Genomic DNA, 24,116 nt, shown 5'->3' with positions numbered 1-24,116 from the left:
CTTCCTATAGATCGGAAAGATGATAAGAAAGATAAGGGGAAAGGAAGAGAGGCTTAGACTTCAAGTTGGAGAGTTTTAAAGGGTTTTACTAATGCTACTAATAAATAGAGAATATATATACAAAACGCACAAACCCAATGTCAAGTGCTGGATGTGGAGCTGGCGTCACTGAGCAGCAGAGCTGGGCGTGCGGGGCTGGCGGCTCCAACAGCTGCAGCTCAGGACCCCGGAAGTCACGAGCGGGACTGCACAGCAACCGGAACCTGGGTGCAGGATGCAGGGCCTGTGGATCACAGACAGACAGACAGGTGTCCCGTCCCAGCAGATGGGTGGGGGATGAGGTAACTCCAGACACGACACGCGCCCAGACTCAACAGATGAGACCAGGTGTGAGTTAACTCTGGATTCATTCTGCGCGGTTATGTGAAGTGAAGGACAGACAGTCACCTCTGGGGTCCAATTTAATTGTGAGTTTCACTAAAAGTACTTGTTGGAATATTGGTTACAGCGAAAGTATAACAGAACTTATCAACACATTGACAGCGAAAATCCTACTACGAGCGGTGTATTGGCAACCATCAGTAGCTATAATATGAAATTTAACCAGAAATCAACAGCAGAGCTTAAAGATAATGTTATCCTTATATGTTCAAAAGGGAAAGAGAGTGGTAGAGAAAGAAGAAAACTAAGGTATAAGAGAGAGAGAGATTTATGGAAGGAGAGGCAAAGAAATGGGGGTACAGGAAAAATGAGAGAAGGAAAGAGCAGAGAGAAAGGAAGAAAGAATAGGGTGAGGGATCCAGTCTCTTACGACCCCAGTGTGGATGACAGGACTTGTACGATGATGTGTGGCCTCGGTGTTCCACGGTGAGGATGCTGGGGTCAGGAGCACAGCGTCCTCCGATGTCTGGTTCAGAGTCAGGGTCCTCAGGGTGCTGGTATTCTCTTGGTGAGACTGGACAGGCCCTTAGATGAGTCTGGTATTCCCTAAACCGTGCTGTTTTAGTTGGGCTTTTTATAGCTCCCAGAGTAGAGGAATGTCTGGAGGGGGAAAGTGGTGATTGCAAAAGAGGGTCAAGTCCTGGACCACGTTGAGGGTCACCACCTTGCACCTTTGTGTCATGCAGAAATCCAGGGGAAATGGTGATTGCAAAAGATGAACAAGTTTCGACAAGCCCTGGGCCATGTTAAAACGGTCTCAACTTTTCCCCTTTGTTTGCCGAGCTGGGCATATCAGGAGATGGGGCTCTGTGCCCTCCAGCACATCCTCCATCTCTGGTCGGTCAGCCGGCCTGATCTGTGGCTTCTGAGCTCCTCGTTGATACGTAGATTGCGGTTTCCCCTGCTCTGAATGTGTCTTCTGGCTGAACCGGTCAGTGTTTTCAGCCATGAGCATTTCATGCTCAACAACAGGGTCCTCTCCAGATGCCGGCCACGGTTGAAGAGAACAGCCATGGTCGAAGAAAACGTGACCCTCGTGCTCACCCTCTTATATAGGGGTTATGGTGATTATGGGATGGAATACTTCCCTTGGTCAGTTGTAGTCACCTGTTCATCCACCCCTCCTCAAACACGCCCCTCTCACAACGGAACGGGGGAGAACTTATCAGTCTTTCTTAGCTACCATAGTAATAAATTACCATAGTAATAAACACGAGCTTCTTCAGCGTTCCATTTGTCTCTTATCAGCAGCGAGTGCAGCATCCTAGGAAAAATATGCAGCTAAACCTCAGGAAAGTACAGGCACCTAGAACTGAGCTGAGAGTAAAATCACTAACAGAGAACCCGTCTTATTTTTAACAAAACCAGGACAGAATTGAACACTAGTTTAAAAAAAACCCCACACAACAAACACCTAAAAGAACTACTCTTCCCCACCCCCCAAAACCACCTTGTCTTTGTACTGAATTGATAATAAATGCAGAGACTTACAATTTAGTTATTCCTGAAGTGGTTTTTTCCTCCCTTGGCTCACTTGTAGCATGTGGTGATTAAAGCTGTTGCAAGCAGTGATTCTCTTGCTCAGACTGTTTGATTCCTCAAGGTTTATTTTCTCCATCAACGGGCAGTTCTGAAGAGAATTGTTCCTAAGAGGCGGTGGAAGCTTTGAGCATCACTTGGCCTGGCTCTGCTGTGAGCCGTTGGGGTGGAATGGGGAGGAAAGACAAGCTGAAAAAAGAGCTGAGCAGGTCTGTGGAATCCTTGGCAGAAAGTATGGGAATAGAGATCAGCCTTGAAGATATTAAGGTTTACCCCTGAGAAGGATGGGAGTAAAGGAGTATCTGGAGATATGGAGTTGTACCCGTGAGAGAGGAGTGAAGAGAAGAATAACATGGATGATAGTAAAATTTGTCAATGAGATGTTAGTGCTGTAACTTGTAACCAATAGTGAAAAGACACATGAACTGGTAGAATTGTATAAAAATGCACTTGTAGCAATAATGGCATCTACTGCTTTCATCCTGGAAGAACCTGGTCCATGTTGTTTGTCCGTCTCAGCCACGACAGAGCTGTTGGGAGATCAAGGAGTAGACCAATGGGGAAAAGCCCTAGAGAAGGGGACTTGAGCAAAAAGCATGAGTGGGGTGAAATAACCCTTTGTATATAATGTAGTATTAAATGTATAAATCACTTTAAAATATTTGATGTGGGTTTTTGTATCCCGAATTTCTTGTCTAGTTACTGTGACCAGCTGAAGATCTCAGAGAGCACCCACGTGCTGCAGCCTTTCCTTCCCAGCATTCTCGACGGGCTGATCCACCTGGCGACTCAGTTCAGCTCTGAGGTCCTGAACCTGGTCATGGAGACGCTGTGCATTGTCTGCACGGTGGATCCAGCCTTTACAGCAAGTGTGGAGAACAAAATCTGCCCCTTCACCATTGCAATATTCCTCAAGTACAGCAATGGTACGTGTTCAAGTTGCATTCTCAACATACAGTTGTTTTTGCTACTGAATCTTCATGCTGAGCACTTAATAAATGATAATTAAATTGCTTCATTCAACAGTAAAGCGAAAAGGGAAACTCACTGCTTTGCCTGTTCAAAATAGTGGTAGGAAAAGCTGAGATGTTTGTTGGCACGTTTTGGTAAATGGTGCTTTCTCTCTCCAGACCCCGTCGTTGCTTCTCTTGCCCAGGATATCTTTAAGGAGCTGGCTCAGATAGAAGCCTGCCAGGGCCCCATGCAGATGCGCCTCATCCCCACCCTCGTCAGCATCATGCAGGCCCCGGCTGACAAGATCCCCGCGGGGCTTTGTGCAGTAAGTGCTCCGGGGGAGGTGATTCCCTGTTCTTTAACGTACGGGAGGGTGCTCTGCGACGTTCAAAGTTGCTTTGAAACTACTTGGCAACAATGGCTTTGATCATCAGTAGATATTTTACCTGCAAACTGCAAGCTGGGGGAGAAGCTTCCAAAATTTAGCTTTAAATTGCTCCTCTGGCCTTCTTCCAGTCTCTGCGGGGTATCCGTAACCCTTTAGCTTTGACGTAGCCGTCTTGCAGCAATAAGTCTCCTCTCTTTGGTGGAATGTTCTCCAGCAGGGTACATTACTATTCCTTGCACTTTTTTTCTAGGGCTTTTCCTGATTTCTGTGTCACATATGTATAAATTGCTGGAGTTAAATCTTACAGTTTGTCCTTTCTATAAAAAGTCAGCTTATAAAAGATTAAGCATTGAATGTATAGAATGATTTTATGGAGTTAAACCCCTAAACGTCTTTATCAATACACTTATAATCTGCCTATTGATTGGTATGACTCTAACAATTGCTCATGGGTAATTAGAATAAATTTAAATCAATAGAAACAAAGTGGAACAAGTCAACTAGAACAGTGCCCTGGCTGTACTGATTAACATGCATCACAGAATCCCAGAATGTCAGGGATAGGAAGGGACCTGGAAAGCTCATCCAGTGCAATCCCCCCATGGAGCAGGAACACCCAGCTGAGGTTCCACAGGAAGGTGTCCAGGCGGGTTTGAATGTCTGCAGAGAAGGAGACTCCACAACCTCCCTGGGCAGCCTGGGCCAGGCTCTGACACCCTCACCAGGAACAAGTTTCTTCTCACATTTAAGTGGAACCTCCTGTGTTCCAGTTTGCACCCATTGGCCCTTGTCCTGTCACTGGTTGTCACCGAGAAGAGCCTGGCTCCATCCTCCTGACACTCACCCTTTAGATATCTGTAAACATGAATGAATCACCGCTCAGTCTCCTCTTGTCCAGCTCCAGAGCCCCAGCTCCCTCAGCCTTTCCTCACACGGGAGATGCTCCACTCCCTTCAGCATCTTGGTGGCTGCGCTGGACTCTCTCCAGCAGTTCCCTGTCCTTCTGGAGCTGAGGGGCCACAACTGGACACAATATTCCAGGTGTGGTCTCCCCAGGGCAGAGCAGAGGGGCAGGAGAACCTCTCTGACCTACTGACCACCCCCTTCTAACCCACCCCATGTACCATTGGCTTCCTGGCCACAAGAGCCTAGTGCTGGCTCATGGTCACCCTGCTGTCCCCAGGACCCCCAGGTCCCTTTCCCCTACACTGCTCTCTAATAGCTCATTCCCCAACTTACACTGGAACCTGGGGTTGTTCCTGCCCGGATTCAAGACTCTACACTTGCCCTTGTTCTATTTCATTAAATGTTTCCCTGCCCAGCTCTCCATCCTGTCCAGGTCTCTGATGGCAGCACAGCTTCCAGTGTCAGCCACTCCTCCCAGCTTGGTGTCATCAGCAAACTTGCTGACAGTCACTCTATTCCCTCATCATCAGGACACCATGAAACCGTTGAAGTGGTTACGCTGCTTTCAATGTTTGAACTGCTGTGGGAACCTGTACAGCACACACCACGTGTCCGTGTGCAAGGCAGTGACGCTGTGGGTGCGTGACTCCGGTGTCCTCCGATTTAAAAAGTACTCTAGGCTGTAAAATCAGGATGGGATGGTGGCACTGACTCATGTCTCTCTGGTTTACACCGTTGATGGGTAATGGTAAAACCAGTGGTGGGTAATGGTAAAACAATGCCACGGCTGCCGCTGTAACAGTGCTTCTTGTGCTTTCCTTTCAGACTTCTATCGATATATTGACCACGGTTGTGAGGAATACGAAACCCCCGCTGTCGCAGCTCCTGATCTGCCAGGCGTTCCCCGCGGTGGCTCAGTGCAGCTTGAACACAGACGACAACGCCACTATGCAGGTGACCGGTGGGGAGGGGTGAGGATCGCAGGGCTGTGTGGGTGCAGGGGAGGTGACCAGTGCTCTGCAGTGTCCTTATAAATGACTTTTAAATGTAGGAACTGATTTACTGCACGTTCAAGAGCTTGGATCTTTTACAGATGCCACCAGTTTGCCCATTGTTTTCATTGTGGTTAAGGGTCTCTTTTGGGGTGATGGAAGCAGATGTCTTCCCATGTTTCCCTGTTCCCTAGCATGGTAAAGGGAAATTCTTACGTGATCATTTTCTTGTTTAGAACGGTGGCGAGTGTCTGCGTGCGTACGTCTCGGTGGCGCTGGAGCAAATTGCGCAATGGCACGATGAGCAAGGCCACAATGGGCTGTGGTACGTGATGCAGGTGGTGAGCCAGCTGCTGGATCCCAGGACCTCGGAGTTCACTGCGGCCTTCGTGGGCAGGCTGGTCTCCACTTTGATTTCCAAAGCGGGAAGTGAGCTGGGAGAGAATCTGGACCAGATCCTGAGAGCTATCCTGAGCAAAATGCAACAAGCGGAGACGCTCAGCGTGATGCAGGTGAGCAGGCTGAGCAACCAGGAGAGTAAGTACAAGTGTCAGGAAAAGAAATTGTCTCTTTTTCTTTAATTGTGTGCCTGATTATTTATGACTACTGCAATCTGAGGTTCTACATATCTTCCTGGTCAGGAAAATGCCTGTTCTGCTCATACAGAGCCGTCTGGATTATAGGGTAAGGCAGGGTCTCATGGATGAGCTTTACTGCACCTTAAACAGTCCCTCAGGACCTTGGCTTGCGGTCACTGAGCCTTTAGAGGGGACAAGAGTTGCCAAAGTCTGGATGTTGTTGCAAAGGCAGCCCATGTTTGAGTGTTCTTGTCCTGTGTTCAAAGGACAACAGTTCCAATATAAGTTGGGGAATGAGCTATTAGAGAGCAGCGTAGAGAAAAGGGACCTGGGGGTCCTGGGGACAGCAGGGTGACCATGAGCCAGCACTGGGCCCTTGTGGCCAGGAAGCCAATGGTACCTGGGGTGGGTTAGAAGGGGGTGGTCAGTAGGTCAGAGAGGTTCTCCTGCCCCTCTGCTCTGCCCTGGGGAGACCACCCCTGGAATATTGTGTCCAGTTGTGGCCCCTCAGCTCCAGAAGGACAGGGAACTGCTGGAGAGAGTCCAGCGCAGCCACCAAGATGCTGAAGGGAGTGGAGCATCTCCCGTGTGAGGAAAGGCTGAGGGAGCTGGGGCTCTGGAGCTGGAGAAGAGGAGACTGAGGGGGGACTCATTCATGTTTACAGATATCTAAAGGGGCAGTGTCAGGAGGATGGAGCCAGGCTCTTCTGGGTGACAACCAGTGACAGGACAAGGGGCAATGGGTGCAAACTGGAACATAGGAGGTTCCACTTAAATTTGAGAAGAAACTTGTTCCTGGTGAGGGTGGCAGAGCCTGGCCCAGGCTGCCCAGGGAGGTTGTGGAGTCTCCTTCTCTGCAGACATTCAAACCCGCCTGGACCCCTTCCTGTGGAACCTCAGCTGGGTGTTCCTGCTCCATGGGGGGATTGCACTGGATGAGCTTTCCAGGGCCCTTCAACCCCTGACATTCTGGGATTCAGTGTGATAAGTGCCCGGGAGCTGAGACAAGGTGAACGATTGATGGCTGGGAGGTTGTGGTTGTCCTGCATCAGATGAGACACCAGACAAGCGCATCACCTACTCGTGCTGATACACTGTTCCGGAGGGTGTCGTGCTGGCGCTGTTCTGCAGGATCCCACCGCTGCCCTCACCGTGGCACCTGGCTGGGGCTCACTCTGCTCTGAACCTCTGATCTGGTGCATTTCTCTGATTTTTGAATGTGTGTTTTTCAAGCCAGCACGTGCTGAAACAAGAAAGCCATTCAGCTGTCAGCACAGACTTCATCTTAAAGCCTTTATATCTGTTTTTTTTCCTCTCAGAAGCCTTGTCTCTTCTTAACTGTTTAGAATAGCTCTCATTTTGCCTCTTTTTGGATTGAAAAGATCCAAAAGCTTAACTCTGAAGCAGTCCCGTGAAGCCCCTATAGCCAGGGAAAGAGAAACGAGCCTGTAGGCTATAAAATTGCTGGAAAAAGCAAGAAATCCCTTCCTAAAGCTTGCATTTCTGTCCCTAAAACTTGTGTCCAGAGCGTACTCAGAATTGGAAAAGCGCTGCTGAATGATGCGCTGGTGTGGGAGAAGGGGATCCCGTGGTGGAGGTGATGATGGGACATCCCTGGGGTGAAAGGGGAAGAGAATGTGGGCTCTGGGCCAATCACTTCTGTTCCTTGGCTTGATAACGAGCAACATTTCTGGCAGATACGTGCAGATTTGGAGCTCCGTGCACAGAACCGTGTGCACGGCTTCTGCTCCACTGAGCAAACCAGGGCGGTTGCAGAGTCCGAGTGTTGCCATATGATATTTTCAGTAGTCAAAAGTCAACTGAAATCTCTGATATTTTTTGTTAAATAGCTTTTTAATCTTCACTTTAGGAAGATTTGTTAGTTTGAGGCATGGGTGTGAGTAAACTGATTCCTGCTGTGTTTTTTGGCTGTTGCCTGCTTTGTAGCAGAGGGTTGTTCTTCCTCTTGGGGTTGGTAAGCGCGGCCTCCGCTCTTGCAGAAAACTCAGTTACTTGAATATTTGATATAAATTATGTACCGCTAACGTTTCCTTTCTGCTCTTCTAGTCCCTGATTATGGTGTTTGCTCACTTGGTTCACTCCCAACTGGAACCGCTCCTTGAGTTCCTGTGCAGTCTCCCCGGACCGACCGGCAAACCCGCCTTGGAGTTCGTCATGGCCGAGTGGATGAGCAGGCAGCACTTGTTCTACGGGCAGTACGAGGGCAAAGTCAGGTAGGATGTTTCACAAGCGTTAACGTTCGCTGACTGATATCCACTGCAATTAAATGCTCGGGCTGTGAGGAAATGGGAGCTGGTTCAGGCTCAGATCAGCGTGTGCCAGCATCGGACAGAATTAACGTCAGTTTGGCTCGGGAGGGCCGTGGTAACTGGAGCAAATTGATCTTCCTCTGAGTGTTTCTCCTGCTGCCTGGTGTTCCTGTGCTGGACCGAAGGGGACTGGGGTGTCTCCTGCAAGCACAGGAGGGCTTTGGAGATTCTGTGAATGGGAGGTGTCGAGGGTTTGATTGCGGGGTGACAATCAAACCCTGGCAATGTGTTGTTCACCTCCTCTCCCCCCAATTCCCCCTTCAGCCCCTCCCTCTCCCCCTTCTCACTCAGCACAGGCGATCGGGAGGGAAAGAAGAACAGAGAGAAGAGAGCTGGAAAAATTAAACATGTTTTACTAATGCTACTGATAAAATAGAGAAAATAATACAAATATACAAAACCAATCTTGAAAGTCCCAGCAACTGCAGAGCCAGCACCCGAAGTCCTGGACTGGACTCTGCAGCCAACCGGAGCTGGATTCAGTCTGTCACTGGCCTCAGTTCACAGGGACAACTCGCAAGGTCCTCTCCTAATGTCACCATAAGGAAAAGAGACAAGATCCTCGTGATCTCCCGCTTTTATATGAAGTATCACGTGAATGGGATGTTATACTCAGTTGGTCGGTTTCTTGGTCACCAGTTTCTCGTTGCCCCTCTCACGAGATGTCCATCTGTGCTAATCAATAACTTCACATCCCATTGCTGTGTTTACCAAAACATGGATCTGGTTCTCCAGGAAAATGCAACTCATATGAAGCTTCAGCTGACAGGGAAATTCACTACAAGAGAAATTTGTTTTTAACAAAACCAGGACAGGATGAGAGTAATCTCCAGACATAAAATTGCCTTTATGGACTACTGTAGAATTTCAGGCCATAGTAGAGGCTTTCCTAAGAGAATCTTGTCGATTTAATAATCTCTTAAAAGTCACTAAAGAAATCAACTAAACCAGTGTTCTCTGAATGAAGCTACTGAGGGAACAAGCTGGGAGGTCTGAGAGTGACTGAGCTGTGGAGAAGCAGAAGGGAAAAAGAACTTTGAGACTGGAGAAGAGGAGAAGGGACGTTCATGGCTGCAGATGAACCACATTACTTCTTCTTGCCACTGCTTTCCTCTTAGTTCCATTTTCATCTTCCCTGGATGCTTCAGGAGTGTTGGAGCCAAGTCCCGATTTGCATGCGGACATAATAGGAGAAATAGAATTCTGTAATGCTCGTTCTTGGCCAAAGTGTAGAAAAAATTGGCATTGAAATATTTGCTCTGGAGATGTGTTCCCTTTTAGCAGATCCCGGAGAAAGCCGGGCAGCTTAGGGACATCAGTAATTCCCGTGTTCTCTGCTCCCCAGCTCCGTAGCGCTGTGTAAACTCCTGCAGTACGGCATCAACACAGACGACAAACGACTCCAGGACATCCGGGTGAAGGGAGAAGAGATATTTAATATGGATGAGGGAATACGAACGCGATCCAAGTCGGCCAAAAGTAAGTAATTGTTTTGCTGGTTTTATCCTTTTTCCTGTTAGCAGGTGCTATGAAAGGCTGTAAAATAGATCTTGCAGATCACACAAAGCAGTGGGAGATGTTTCCTGCAGAAAGCGCATGTTGGTGTTTAGAGCTAATCATGTGCTTAACGTATTCAGTATTTGCTTTAATTCTGCCAAGGACTGATCTGGAAGACTCTTGATGTCTCTGAGTTAATACAAGTGGATGAGGTGATTATGGGATAGGGGATTATTCACAGAATCCCAGAATGTCAGGGGTTGAAGGGCCCTGGAAAGCTCACCCAGTGCAATCCCCCCATGGAGCAGGAACACCCAGCTGAGGTTCCACAGGAAGGTGTCCAGGCGGGTTTGAATGTCTGCAGAGAAGGAGACTCCACAGCCTCCCTGGGCAGCCTGGGCCAGGCTCTGACACCCTCACTGGTACTTTGTGTCCTCCTGTTCGATCTAATGAGAATTGATAATTGCATGATGCCTGGTTGCTGCTCTGAGAGGAATGCGTGTTGAGCAAATGCAGAGATTTAACACAAGAAGTAGTTTTTTAAAGGAGGCAGACTTTCACAAATACCAGCAGTGGTTTCAAGAGGAAAGCTTGGCCAGTCTCCTGCGTAAGGCGTGTCTTATTTTTAATTGGCTGAAGCTAAAATCCTTGATTAGAGATTATACAGGTTCATATATCAAATCATGGAGAGCACTGGGTGGTTTTGGCTCTTCCCAGAGGGGAAGATGCTGGGGAGCCCGTGTCCTCAGTCACATCCTTGGCTCTGCAGCTTGCTGACCTTGTGCACAACTGGTTGTGGGACAGGACGTGACAGCCGTACTGGTCTAAACCGGAGCCCCATCAGGGCAGTGGCTGCTCCTGGAGCCCTCGTAGGCTCGGGGTTTTGGGGTGATGCAGTAACACTTAGCAAAGGAAATAAGTAGGGGGAAGCACTAGGAGTGTCAGAGGTGAGTTGTGGTCACAAAACACCTGCTACCTTATTATTTGGTGCTTAAAACCCCCCAGCAAACAGCCCAGACTGAACAGACTCGGTTGTTGCCTAGCCAGAACAGTAATTACGAGCAAAAACAACCACAAAAAAAGGCCTGTTTTTCATAACTTTTTATTTAAATCAGTATGAATATATGTTTTTTTTTCTCTTACAGATCCTGAGCGCTGGACAAACATTCCTTTGTTAGTAAAAATCTTAAAATTAATAATAAATGAACTCTCTAATGCGATGGAAGCAAACGCATCCAGACAGACCACTGCGGATTGGAGCCAAGGTAAAGTACCGGGTTTGTTTCCCTTTGCATGGCTCAGATCTACTCTGTAATCTCTTCAGAAGCATTTCTAGTAATAAGAAACTCACAGTAATAAATGGTATAGCTGTAATTATGAAACCTTAAAGAGTGAATCAAGGGGTAAAATCAGTGTTGTATGTTATTAAACCTGAGAATTATTTTGGGCCAGTTTGGAAGATGCGATCTGACCATGTGCCGATCAAATGGTCCTTTTTGTGGTGTATCTGGTTTGCCTTTCTCCCTTCCCGCAGCTGCTGTCCCTGCACAGCGACCGACACACCGAACCGCTTCCATTTGCTTCATTTCTAAATGTATTCTGTTCTACGCAGATGATTTGAATGACATGTGGGAGGATCAGGACGAGGATGAGGATGAAGACGAAGGCTTAGCAGGACAGTTCTTATCAGATATTCTTTCCACAAACAAGTATGGTAAGTCAGAGCTTTAAAGTGCTTACTCAAAGTGGAAATAGAGCAGGTGACATCCCAAGGCAAGTTTCCTTTCCTCGACAGCAGCTCATCAGAGGGGAAGGAAATATTAACTGGGATTTTGAATACAGACGTTCTTCTGTGAGAGGGGGACATGTCTATGAATAACACAGTGATTAAACACTGCGTTTTTCAAATGCTGTGCAGGCTTCACGTTGCTGTGGCATTCATGCATTTCTAAAGAGAAAATAGATGCTTAAATACGTAGACATGACCATGGAATAAGTGTTGTAGCAGTGGATGAGCTTGTTAGTGGAGCGATCTTGAGAAACAATAGCTGCATAAAGCTGGAGCAGGTATAATATCTCCTTTCTCTGCTCTCCAGTTTGCATATAGTCCTGGAAGAGAAAAACTTACAGGCAAATACAAAAGGGAAACTACTTAGCACAGGATTGCAAATGTGATAAATGGCATAAGATAATAGTGCGTGTAACTAACGAACCTGCTTGTCACCCTCGAGACTCCCACTGGGGCCCCTCTTGTTCTAACAGAATCCCAGAATGTGAGGGGTTGAAGGGACCTGGAAAGCTCATCCAGTGCAATCCCCCCATGGAGCAGGAACACCCAGCTGAGGTTCCACAGGAAGGTGTCCAGGCGGGTTTGAATGTCTGCAGAGAAGGAGACTCCACAGCCTCCCTGGGCAGCCTGGGCCAGGCTCTGCCACCCTCACCAGGAACAAGTTTCTTTTCATGTTTAAGTGGAACCTCCTGTGTTCCAGTTTGCACCCATTGCCCCTTGTCCTGTCACTGGTTGTCACCCAGAAGAGCCTGGCTCCATCCTCCTGACACTCCCCCTTTAGATATCTGTAAACAGGAATGAGTCCCCCCTCAGTCTCCTCTTCTCCAGCTCCAGAGCCCCAGCTCCCTCAGCCTTTCCTCACACGGGAGATGCTCCACTCCCTTCAGCATCTTGGTGGCTGCGCTGGACTCTCTCCAGCAGTTCCCTGTCCTTCTGGAGCTGAGGGGCCACAACTGGACACAATATTCCAGGTGTGGTCTCCCCAGGGCAGAGCAGAGGGGCAGGAGAACCTCTCTGACCTACTGACCACCCCCTTCTAACCCACCCCAGGTACCATTGGCCTTCCTGGCCACAAGGGCCCAGTGCTGGCTCATGGTCACCCTGCTGTCCCCAGGACCCCCAGCTCCCTTTCCCCTACACTGCTCTCTAATAGCTCATTCCCCAGCTTACACTGGAACCTGGGGTTGTTCCTGCCCAGATTCAAGACTCTACACTTGCCCTTGTTCTGTTTCATTAAATGTTTCCCTGTCCAACTCTCCAGCCTGTCCAGGTCTCTGATGGCAGCACAGCTTCCAGTGTCACCACTCCTCCCAGCTTGGTGTCACCAGCAAACTTGCTCACAGTCACTCTATTCCCTCGTCCAAATCATTGATGAATATATTGAACAATATCGGCCCCAGCACTGACCCCTGAGGCCCTGCACTGGATCCAGGCCTCCAGCTAGAGAGTGTTGTGTTTTCTAATCATCTGAACTTAAGGAGGGAACATTCTGGATATAAATTCTTTTACCCAGTAATGCTGAAACTGTTTCTTTCTGGATCCTTGGATTCCAACAGTAGTCTTATAGAACACTTCTGAGGTGTTTTGCCCTTTTTGATGTTAAAACCTACTGATTTGGCTCTGACAGATGAGGATTACTACGAAGACGATGAAGAGGACGATCCAGATGCATTAAAGGACCCTCTTTACCAAATCGATCTCCAGGTGATGCTCTAAAATGAGTTTTTGAGATCCGGTTCCTATCATTCTTTATAAATTAAATTGTTCTGTGTCGTACTTTAACAAAACTGTAACCACCAGTCATTGATTGTTGGCCCGAATGTGCTCAGTTCACTGAAATCACTTCAGAAAGTGTCGAGTATCCCAGGAATGCCTGGAGCTGTTTTTCCTTATTGGATCAGTATCTGTAACTTGGAAACGTAAATGCACAAAACATTTTGAACGGTGGGAGATGAGACTTTTCTGCCCATGGGCTTCACAGCTCTTTGCTGAAGGCAGAAGTAGGTTGGAGATGGAACAGGACAGAATTTCATCTCCCATGGGGTGATGCTCCCACCCAGCCCCTGGTTTTCACCACCCTGGGCAGCCCTTTCTCGGCCTTTGCTGCCGCCCATCGCTCCTCTGTGCTCTGCAGCCCCTTTGTCCCATTAGTGCATGTTGCAGTTCATCTTTTGATACGCGGAACGGCATTTCCGTGGTGCTGACGGGTGTCTGTCCTTGCAGGCCTATCTCACCGACTTCCTCTGCCAGTTTGCACAGCAGCCCTGCTACGCCATGTTTTCAGACCATCTCAACGAGAACGAGAAGCGAGTGTTACAGGCCATCGGGATCTAAACCCACTCGAGACACCATCCCCATCATATCCGAACAATATATATATATTTTTTTTTTGGCTTATTCCACGTTTTATGATTAAACATAAAACATTTTCCAGTGTCCGCCTGCTCGTTCCAGGTGGATGACGCCCTCGTTGCGATGTGTCGAGCCTCATCTTACCATGAATCTGCTAAGGGAAGGAATACTAAGAAAGCAGCAAGGAGCTTTGCACATTGGTCTCACCATGGGAGCACTTTCATTTTCCACAGTAACTTTCCAGGAAGTTCTTAAAGATTAAAAACACGTGTCCTTAATATTTTGAGAAGCAAACTGTCTCTACCTGTGAAGAGGCACTTAACCGAGTTTCCCACAGCACAGCTGGACAGAGAAAGGAATCGGGTCACTAACAGATTGCTTGGATGTATCTTGAGAAATGGGAAGGTTGTTCCTCTTCGCGCTCACGTAACACGTACAGGGTAAATATCTTGATCTTACAGCGTGACTTCTTTTTATAGAACTATAGACTCTTTTATCAGAGATGCCGGAATGGTATGGAACCTGTTTGCAGGAGTTTGTATGGGAAGCTGAGACAATAAAACTGAATGCATATCTTCTGTCCTGGTGTGGATGGGGCTTTGTCGCTCACATCTGCTGTTCTTTAATGCTCTGGTGTGCACGTGCTCGGAGGCACCTGCCACTGAAACCTCTGTTCCTGTGGCCACTAAAGACTTTGGGGTTTATGGCACACAAGGAGGCGCAATTTTTAGGGAATTCAAACCCGATTGTATTTAACACATCGCTGCGCGACAGCCACTCTGAGCAACTTGGCTTCCTTCACACTCCTGTGTGGATTTTTAAAGAGTGGTGAAATAACATTCACAGATTGATTTACCCATAAGAACGGTGTGAAGTATCTCACACCTCTCTGCCTTTCGTCCCCCCTTGGGGGAGATGAAAATAAAACTATTAAAATGTACGATAGTATCCTTCTCATAAAACAGATTTAAGAGGAACTTGCACTTGTTTCCTGAAGCCACTTTTAAAAGCCACATTTCTCCTTAGGAAACTTCATTCGGTGCCATTGGAGGGTGTTGGGGTGTTTCGCAGGAGTCATCTGGACAGAAAGGGAGTCCTGTAATGGATACATCTGCTTGAAAGAAAAAGCCTGACCCGTTATAGCGTTTCCTTTCTTAAGAAAGGTACTTGCTGTTCCTTTGTGGAATAATACGCTTTGAGTTGTATCTAAAACCTCCAAAGAGCTGGAGTCATTCTGTATTTTGCTGGTCTAACAGAGTTTAGCTTTTCACTTTTTTTATCAGGAGGGGGTAATAAATTAACTCTTTAACAGACAAAGATGGCACAGTTTGTATAGCATGTGTGGGGAAAATGCTGAAATAACCCCAAATTGTGCAGCAGACGTTGCTCCCAGCCCCTCACCGTGTGCCTGAACAGCAGGGCAGTCGCTGCACCATGGGACCCCTCGGCTCTCACTGGGTTTGGACGAGAAGCAGAATCCGAAGCCTGATTTTTGTCCGCGTGTCTAATAAGGTGTAAGCTCTGCTCAGAAGTTCCCATGCAGCTGTGTCACGGTGTCTTTCTTCCCTGTGGATTCTCTGGTGTGTGAAAATACATCATTAAACTTTGTGCCGCGGCCTTCCCTTCAGTGGGAACACTGCTTCTGTCTCCTAGTTAGCCATTACTTTTTAATTTTGTTTTCTAAACCTATTAGGAATTTTGCTTTGAGATGGTTGTCTCTCTCAGCTTTCGCTGAAAAGGGCCAACGAGTTAAACCAGTGCGGTGTCCTGAGGAAACCCAACCAGCAGCGGGGCTGTGCTGGTGTGAGCTGTGCAGGGTCCCCGGGGACCCGGCCCAGGCCTGGGCAGAGCCTGGACCATCTCTGCCACGTGTGTTGGCAGCCAGGCTGGAAAGCAGTCACCCCTTCTCGGAGGTAAGTGACCACCAAACATCTGGGAGCATCCCAGGGTGTTTTAGGGCGTTAGTTGTAAAGGGAGCGAGTTCAGGGCCTGGGGGGGTTTGGCTGGTGTGAGCCTTAGTGGTGCTGGGTTTAGTCAAGTTGGATGGTGGGTTTAAACAAGACCATGGAGCACAAGTGTGATGGGAGCAGCTAAGGGAGCTGGGGGCTTCAGCTGGAGAACAGGAGCTGAGGGGAGACCTTCTGATCTCTGAACTGCCTGAAAGGAGCTTGGAGCCAGGGGGGTCAGGCTCTGCTCCCCAGGAACAAGCGCCAGGAGCAGAGGAAACGGCCTCAAGTTGCACCAGGGGAGGTTGAGGTTGGATGTGGGGAACAATTTCTTCCCCAAAGGGCTGTGGGGCATTGGAACAGGCTGCCCAGGGCAGTGCTGGAGTCACCATCCCTGGAAGGCTGGACAGACGGACATGAGGTTCTCAGGACATGGGGCAGGGACAGGGGTGGGGGAATGGTTGGGCTCTCATCTTAAAAGGCCTTTCCAACCGAAATGTTCTCTGATTCTATGATAAAAAATGAGAGTAACCCAGTCCTATTGATACCATTCCTCATCCTGAACTGAGAAATTTAAAGGTTCGGGATTGCAAGGTCCCAAAAGCAGATGGGCCAGGTCGAGCTCCTTAGTGTGGTTGGAAACTGCTCATTGCTTTGGAGATGTTGATGCCTTTTCCAGGAGTGTAGCTGGTGAGATGGGACAGATTGGGGCATAAGTGGCTTTTGGGGATGGGTGCTCTGCGGCTCCAGCGCTGGTGCAGCCTGGCTGGTCCCGGTGCTGCTGCGTGGCTGGGACAGGGTGCGGAGTTTGGGACCGGCCCTGGAGGTGCTGGGCACAGCAGTGTCGCTGTGCAGCACACAATTGCGAGCAAACCCACAGTGTGTGGGATGCTTTTTGGCAAGAAATACTGTGACTCGAGCTTCCCCTTGGGAGAGGCCAGATAGGGTGTGAGTGACAGTGCACAAGGGAGATGGTTTGGAGAAGCTCTGCCTGTTCCCACTGGTGCTCAGACAGATCTAACTCCTTTGCCCTTTTGCTTTCTCACTGTTCTTCCTCCTGGCAAAATCCTGAATGCTCCACCATGTATCTTTAAACAAGATGTTTTGCTGGAGGGCTGTCAGCTCTGCTGGGACAACTCTGACCCGTAACAAGGTGATTGCTCAGGGGGAGAGGCGCCGGGCTCTGCGGAGATGTGTCTGAGGTCTAGTTAAGATGTGTCTGAGGTCTAGTTAAGATGTGTCTGAGGTCTAGTGCAGAGCACTCCTCTTGTTTAGTTTCTTCTCAACAGTGGACTAATAGTCATAAAGGTTGCTAACGCTGTTAGGAAATGAAAACTCCCCATTAAATTAAAACTGCAGGGTGGGATGCGGGTGCTGCACAGCCCTGGGCATGTGCCGTTGCTGCCATTGGTGCCTCGCACACGCGTGTGCTGTTTGCAGCTCCTGCGTGGGGAGGAGCCGATGGTTGTTTTGCACGCTGGGTGTCACCTTACTGGACAATTATTTAACTAGTCAATAGCTCAGCTGTGACTCTGGAATGAGACTTCACGTGTATTCACGAGTATTGCTCTTGGTTTGGTTTTTTTGTATTAACAAATAAACTCTTTTAATGCGCAAACCTGTCTGGCTTCGAAGTCTTGCAGGGCGGCCCCGGTGCCTCTTCGGTCCAGCCAGCGCAGGGCTTGCTCCGCCACGCCGGGCGTGGGCCTCGAACCTGTGACCTTCCGCTCCGCAGCGCCGCCGGGTGCTCCCGCGGCGCCCCCCCAACCCCGGAGCGGTGCATGCTGGGAGCTGTAGTCCAAGCGTGGCAGCCGGGGGCGCGGGGCACGCCGGGAGCTGTAGTCCCGCAGCCACGCCGGGCGGGCCATGGCGGCGGCCGGGACCCCGGCGGGCGGCGCGGGGCGCTCCAAGGTGGCTCCGAGCGTGGATTTCGACCACAGCTGCTCGGACAGCGTCGAGTACCTCACCCTCAACTTCGGGCCCTTCGAGACCGTGCACCGCTGGCGCCGCCTTCCGCCCTGCGACGAGTTCGTGGGGGCCCGGTGAGCGGCGGGCGGGATGGGGAGGGGGGTGCGGGTGTCCCGGCGGCCGCTGACCGGCTCCGTGCCGCCCGCAGGCGCAGCAAGCACACCGTGGTGGCCTACCGGGACGCCATCTACGTGTTCGGCGGGGACAACGGGTAAGGCCAGGGCGGGCCTGGGCGAGGCCGGGGCTGCGGGGCCGGGGCTGCCCCTCGCCGGCTCCTGGGCCCCGCTCAGCCGCCTCTCCCGTTCCTCCCCGCAGGAAGACGATGCTGAACGACCTGCTGCGCTTCGACGTGAAGGACTGTTCGTGGTGCAGGTGGGCAGCGCGGGGGCCGGGAGGTGCCCCATCCTTCCCCAGGATCCGGATGTAAAATCTGTGGCGCTACCAGAGTGTCACAGAACCCCAGGCTGGTTGGGTTGCAGGAGCTCTGCAGATCCCCAGCCCAGCCCTGCTCACGCAGGGTCACAGAGCAGATCACACAGGTGGGTCCAGGGGGTTTGAATGGCTCAGAGAAGGAGACTCCACACCCGCTCTGGGCAGCCTGGGCCAGGCTCTGGCACCTCCCAGCAAAGAAGTTTCTGCTCATGTTCAGATGGAGCCTCCTGTGTTTCAGTCTGTGCCCATTGCCCCTCACCCTGGCGTTGGGCACCACTGAACAGTCTGCTCCACCCTCTGACACCCACCCTGAGATATTGATCCATTGATCAGATCCCTCTCAACCTTCTCACCCCCCACCCAAGTGCTGCCACAGCTGCCCTTTGCAAACCTGGGGTGCGTCAGGGAGTGATTCAGTGTCCCCACACAGCTCCTGCCAGAGAGGGGACGCTGGGCACACAGCGATGGCCACAGAGCCATGGGCCACTGTCCCTGCACCTGCGGTGGTGCTGGCAGGGTGTTTGGGCAGCAGGACTGGCTGCTGCAGCCCCCCAGGGCAGGAAAGGTGCCAGGGGACTCACAGGTGTCATTGCTTTGCTGTTTTGCTCTGGACTGTGCAGTCATGTTCTCTTACCTGTGCCTCACCTGCCGTCTCTGCCAAACGAAGATTTCAGCGGCGTTGTGTTAGCAACTGTTTATGCTTCAAATCTTGGTATAATTAAGGAACCAAAATGCTCAAAACCACTCAGGAACAGCAGAACAACTTTTAATAATTGTTTCTTTTTTGAATTTGCATAATAGCTTCGAGTGCCTGCAGCACGACCAGGGGGTCTGATTGCTGCTCTTCTCCATGTCATGCAGGGCTTTTACCACGGGGACCCCGCCGGCACCGCGGTACCACCACTCAGCGGTGGTCTACGGCAGCAGCATGTTTGTGTTCGGTAAGACAGCGGCAGATTCCAGCCATGCGTGCTTGGAACGATAAACGTGCTGGTGTTGGTCTGGAAAAAGGAGGAGGTATTTTTAGGAAGTGTCAAAAGACCTTATTCAGTGGCAAATCCGGTGTTTTTCATGGCTGACTGTGATTTCAGCTTTAGCTTGCTGTTTTCTCTAAACTAAAGAAGGTGTGAATCTCATTGCCATAGTGTTTCTTTAGGGGTAGGAGTGGACAAATCTCCCCGCTGTAATAGCGCGTTACCCAAATACCTTCTTTTTGTGTGATCTAAACTGAAGTTTTCTTCTAATACGCCGACTAGAAGTGCGTGTGCTCCGTTGTGTTTGCGTCTAATGGAATTATTGCTGCCCAGGTGGCTACACTGGAGACATTTATTCCAATTCCAACCTGAAGAATAAAAACGACCTCTTTGAATACAAGTTTGCGACTGGACAGTGGACGGAGTGGAAGACGGAGGGAAGGTGAGGCCCGGGCGCCCTTACCCCATCTTGGGGACTCGAGCGAGCTCAGCAAACATTTAAAACAGCACAGTTAGAATTGCAGGAGTTTCTTTGTAAGGCCTCCATTCCCAAGTGTGCTGCATTGGATATGTGACCAAAATCCTTTCTTCTTGTTTAATGCCTGACAGAAGGGATGGCAGCACGGGGAATTTTTGGTTCAGAGTTGTTTCTTTGTCAAGGACAGCATGAGATTTGTTGATCCTTCATAGTTTCCATTTAGTTTTATCAGAAACCAATTTGAAGCTTATTTGTAGTTAAATCTACCCCTTCTTTTCTGAATCAAGTTGGAATTTCCTGGGGTGCTCTTCAAGCACACGCTTGGGGCGCCGTAAGGTGATGGGTGTTCACTCAGATCAATGCAGAAGCGGCTGCGTGAGGTGACGATGAGTGGATGCAGGTTCTTAGGCTCAGCTTTCCGAGACCAAATCAAACCCAGGAATGCATTCTTTCTATAATGGACTTTGAGCACGTTTTGGGATGTTGTCCATGATACCCAACTACGTAATGTTTACCACACCCACATATGGGCCATACTACCCCATCCATTCTTGAGTTACTGTTCCTGTTATATTTTAGAACAGAGACCACATTAGTAATTTCTCCTGGTTATTCTACATTTCAGAGGGTAATTCCTGTTCATGTTTTACAACCTCGAATGCGCCCATTGTTGTCTCTGCCACAGTTACGGGTGTGCGTACTGCACCAGGGACCTCTCGCAAGCCAACCTGACGTTTTCTTCAACTCTTCTTGGCTGATTTAGTAAAAACAACAGAAATTAAGGAGGACGAATCTTTTATTGTAGGCACCGCATCTCAGGAACACCCACTAACCATTCCCCAATAGGCATCGTGCGCTCCGGCCCCCTCTCATTTATGTGTTCTTAGCGTGTGGAAAATATACATGATGTTTTTATTGTCACTTTGTCGTAATGATAGTGCTATTAATTGTCCCGTTATTTAGCTGCTTTCCTTAAAATGCTTCACTGTATTTGAGGCCTGGCAAGGAATTCATTGTTTATTTTTTAATTTTCATATTGTCGAGGGTTTGATTGCGGGGTGACAATGAAACCCTGCCAGGTGTGTTGTTCACCTCCTCTCCCCCCGATTCCCCCTTCAGCTCCTTCCTCTCCCCCTTCCCACTCAGCACAGGCGATCGGGAGGGAAAGAAGAACAGAGAGAAGAGAGCTGGAAAAATTAAACATGTTTTACTATTGCTACTGATAAAATAGAGAAAATAATACAAAATATACAAAACCAATCTTGAAAGTCCCAGCAACTGCAGAGCCAGCACCCGAAGTCCTGGACTGGACTCTGCAGCCAACCGGAGCTGGATTCAGTCTCTCACTGGCCTCAGTTCACAGGGACAACTCGCAAGGTCCTCTCCTAATGTCGCCATAAGGAAAAGGGACGAGATCCTCATGATCTCCCACTTTTATGTGAAGTATTCACGTGAATGGGATGGGATACTCGGTTGGTTTCTTGGTCACCAGTTTCTCGTTGCCCCTCTGGTGAGATGTCCATCCATGCTTATCAATAACTCCACATTCCATTGCTGTGTTTACCAAAACATGGATCTGGTTCTCCAGGAAAGTGCAGCTCATATGAAGTTTTAGCTGACAGGGAAATTCACTAAAAGAGAAACTTGGTTTTTAACAAAACCAGGACACATATGCATTAGTTTTTCGGTAGTGAAGGAAGCAGAGTGTAAAGTTCCAAGACGTGCCCATCAGAGGCTTGCTGTGTGTGTTGAGGATGTGTGAGAGGCCACTTCTTGGCTTGGAGGGGACTTTGTTCTTCTTCTATGGCATTTTAGGTACGGTGGAGATCCTGCTGGTGCCTCCACAGGTGATTTAAGACCTTGTTGTTCTGCATGTTCTCCCTGGCAGGTTGCCGGTTGCCAGGTCGGCTCACGGCGCCACGGTGTACAGCGACAAGCTGTGGATCTTCGCGGGATACGACGGGAACGCGCGGTACGTGGGGGCGCTCTCTCCTTGTGTGCTTTTCTCAGACCCTAATCCCTCGCTTTTCACCTCCGCAGAGTTGTTGTCATGTACCAAGCGACCTAAACACATCACCGGAGCTTTGCAAAACCCAGCCTGTTGTTGTGCATTATGTTTTGTACAGCTGACCAGTTCACCTTCATACAAGTGTGACTTTAAAACCTCAAAATCTGGTGACTCAGAGTGGCTGTGGGTGTATGATTTCACACCCTTCTTGCTTGTGAAGACTCTAAATGATCTTTGAAATCGGGCAAATGAGCATTTCTCAGAAGATAAGTACCCACTACCGGCCTTCTGATGTTGCTGAAGACTTGTAGAACAAAGTGTGGGTTTTCTGGGACAGAACCAAGAACAACGTGTGTCACAAAGGTACCCCGAGGGTAGTTTAAGGGACAAGAGGGTAAACCGGTGAGAAACAGGGTTTAGCACTCCAAAGTGACTTGAATACAGGTTCAGATATCAGTTGGGTAAATTATTAAGGGGCTGCAACTGATACAACAGGAGGTCCATAGTGTGCATGCACGTGGCTTCACCAAACGATACCGGAGCCGTCCCTGAGTCCGGGCAGAGTCCACACTTGTCTGATACGGTGTGGGGTTATTGTAAAGGGATCCACGTACTCGTATTGAGTACGGAAAGTGTACACTCGCTATTCTACGAGGGTAAATTTATAATACACTCGCAGTCCTGCGGGGAGAGATACACGTGCAAATGTGCACGGAAAGCGATACACTCGCAATGCTGTGAGGGTTAATTCACTCACACCCGTGGTGGCAAGGCAAGCGGAGTCTCCGTCCGGGGGGGGGCAGTGGCTCCTGGGGGCAGCGGCTCAGCTCGTAACTCCAATAGACCCGCAGCAAGGGGCGGAACCTCAGCCAGAGTCCCATTTTGATAGCCTGATCAGATCTGACTGTGGGTATTCCAGAAGCTTCTCTGCACCCCCACCCTGGCTGTGGGTGCCCCTGAAGCCTCCAAACATCCCCCACACTGGCCGCAGGTGCCCAGAGGCTCCTGGCGCCTCGGCGCTGCCTTCTCCTAACGGCCCTGGCCGGGGGCTCTGGGGCCGAACAAAAGAAGCTGTTGGCCTCAAACAGCAGAGAGAGAGGGAGATGCGTCTGCTCCTTCCATAGTGAAGGAGAAAGCGGGGCGAGAGGGAGGTTTTGCATCCTGCCACACTGTGTCAGCTCTTTCTCTGAAAATATGTGATATTATTTAGGTTGAAGGTTTTGGATGGGAAAAGACTGGAAACGAGCGGTCCTGAGAAGTCTGGGAGGGTCTGGTGCTTTATCCCAGGTATCACGTCTGTGCATTTGCTGTTTGCCTGGGAAGAATGAACACTGAACACCGAGTTATTTTCTGTCATGAGGAACCTGACATACATTTTATGTCAATGCACAATATTCCCCTTGTGAGAGCACACAGAGGTTGTCACAAACTCAGAGCTGCCTCGACGTGCTGAGTCGCCTCCTCTTTTGAGGAGAATCTGCAGCAAAGTTATCAGCTCCTCCGAGTCTGCGGGAGAACTGCTGTTAATTGGCACAACAGATGGGATCTTCTCTTTATTCCTGGAGGAGGAACTGGAGGAAGATGCGTGACTGTGGAATCGCTCCGTTCCAGCTTAGGGAGCTCCCCGGGGAGCTGGAGGAAGGGATTGGGTGAGAGGAGCTGTCTAATTTATGTTAAATATGGCTAATCGTGTTCAAAATGCCTTTTTGTGGAACATGAGCCTCCGGGCAGATTGGAACAAAAGAAGCAGCTGTAGTTGTGTGTGAGAAATTCATCCTGGGAGAAGCACGCTCAGCGCCGTGGTAGTCGGGGATGTGTCACCCGCTTCCTCCTCTTGTTGTGTGTTTGAGGTGGGATGCAGCCGCAGAAATAACCCCTGTGGTCCATCTCAGGGGTCAGCGGGTGATAAGGGGTATTTCTCTAAAAATCCAGAAGATTAAATAGCTCAAATCTTTAAGCTCCGGGCAGAGTTGCTACGTGTGACTGTCAGCTGTGGTGTAGCTGTAAGCAACAAGATGCTAAAGCAAGCTGGGGGGCGGTGTGAAATTCAGGTGTAGGATAAAAAGATTCTAATGGTTTTTTTCTGCTAGTGGACGTGGGAGATTGTTCCTGTGCAGGGATGGAATGGTGATAAAACAGCACCTCCGGCCTTTCAACTCCCGAGCTCAAATGTACCAAAAAGAAACCCTTTCAAATCAAGCATTTGTTGTGTTATCACGCAGGTTAAACGACATGTGGACGATTGGGCTGCAGGACAGAGAGCTCACGTGCTGGGACGAGGTAAGGAGCTTCCGTTGGAGCTAACACATACCATTTTCTTTTGGTTTTCACGCACAATTATTGACAATTTCCTGTGCTGGATTATACTGCTCGCTGTTCAGAATGCGCTTGTCACACAGCTGAAAAGGAACTGTTCACATTTGGTTTTTTGGTGTGTATTTGGAAAACCAAGTGTCTGTGGAGGTGTGATTTCTGTTTGTGAACCAGATCCGGACTGCCCAGATCAGCGTCCTGATCCTCGCGCTATCAGAAGCTTTAGAAACA

General features: G+C 49.4%; 2 protein-coding genes across 2 annotated transcripts in view; both read left to right on the top strand.

Annotated features, from left to right (window-relative positions):
* IPO9 (importin 9) overlaps positions 1 to 14,344 on the top strand; it is a 35,580-nt gene extending 21,236 nt beyond the window's left edge. Inside the window, exons 15-24 of the mRNA XM_065854495.2 lie at positions 2,680 to 2,906; positions 3,111 to 3,259; positions 5,054 to 5,182; positions 5,457 to 5,732; positions 7,866 to 8,032; positions 9,474 to 9,607; positions 10,771 to 10,890; positions 11,238 to 11,339; positions 13,042 to 13,118; positions 13,638 to 14,344. Coding sequence (XP_065710567.1) covers positions 2,680 to 2,906; positions 3,111 to 3,259; positions 5,054 to 5,182; positions 5,457 to 5,732; positions 7,866 to 8,032; positions 9,474 to 9,607; positions 10,771 to 10,890; positions 11,238 to 11,339; positions 13,042 to 13,118; positions 13,638 to 13,748 — 1,492 coding nt within the window. The 3' untranslated portion in view covers positions 13,749 to 14,344. The remainder of the gene's footprint in view (positions 1 to 2,679; positions 2,907 to 3,110; positions 3,260 to 5,053; positions 5,183 to 5,456; positions 5,733 to 7,865; positions 8,033 to 9,473; positions 9,608 to 10,770; positions 10,891 to 11,237; positions 11,340 to 13,041; positions 13,119 to 13,637) is intronic.
* A 3,189-nt stretch (positions 14,345 to 17,533) lies between these two features.
* LZTR1 (leucine zipper like post translational regulator 1) overlaps positions 17,534 to 24,116 on the top strand; it is a 35,445-nt gene continuing 28,862 nt past the window's right edge. Inside the window, exons 1-7 of the mRNA XM_065854277.2 lie at positions 17,534 to 17,754; positions 17,829 to 17,891; positions 17,996 to 18,052; positions 18,974 to 19,053; positions 19,420 to 19,528; positions 21,453 to 21,536; positions 23,795 to 23,852. Coding sequence (XP_065710349.1) covers positions 17,579 to 17,754; positions 17,829 to 17,891; positions 17,996 to 18,052; positions 18,974 to 19,053; positions 19,420 to 19,528; positions 21,453 to 21,536; positions 23,795 to 23,852 — 627 coding nt within the window. The 5' untranslated portion in view covers positions 17,534 to 17,578. The remainder of the gene's footprint in view (positions 17,755 to 17,828; positions 17,892 to 17,995; positions 18,053 to 18,973; positions 19,054 to 19,419; positions 19,529 to 21,452; positions 21,537 to 23,794; positions 23,853 to 24,116) is intronic.

This window comes from Patagioenas fasciata, chromosome 21, assembly GCF_037038585.1.
Source record: "Patagioenas fasciata isolate bPatFas1 chromosome 21, bPatFas1.hap1, whole genome shotgun sequence".
Taxonomy (NCBI): domain Eukaryota; kingdom Metazoa; phylum Chordata; class Aves; order Columbiformes; family Columbidae; genus Patagioenas; species Patagioenas fasciata.
The sequence above is the reverse complement of the archived record's forward strand: the minus strand, read 5'-3'. Positions and strand labels throughout refer to the sequence as shown.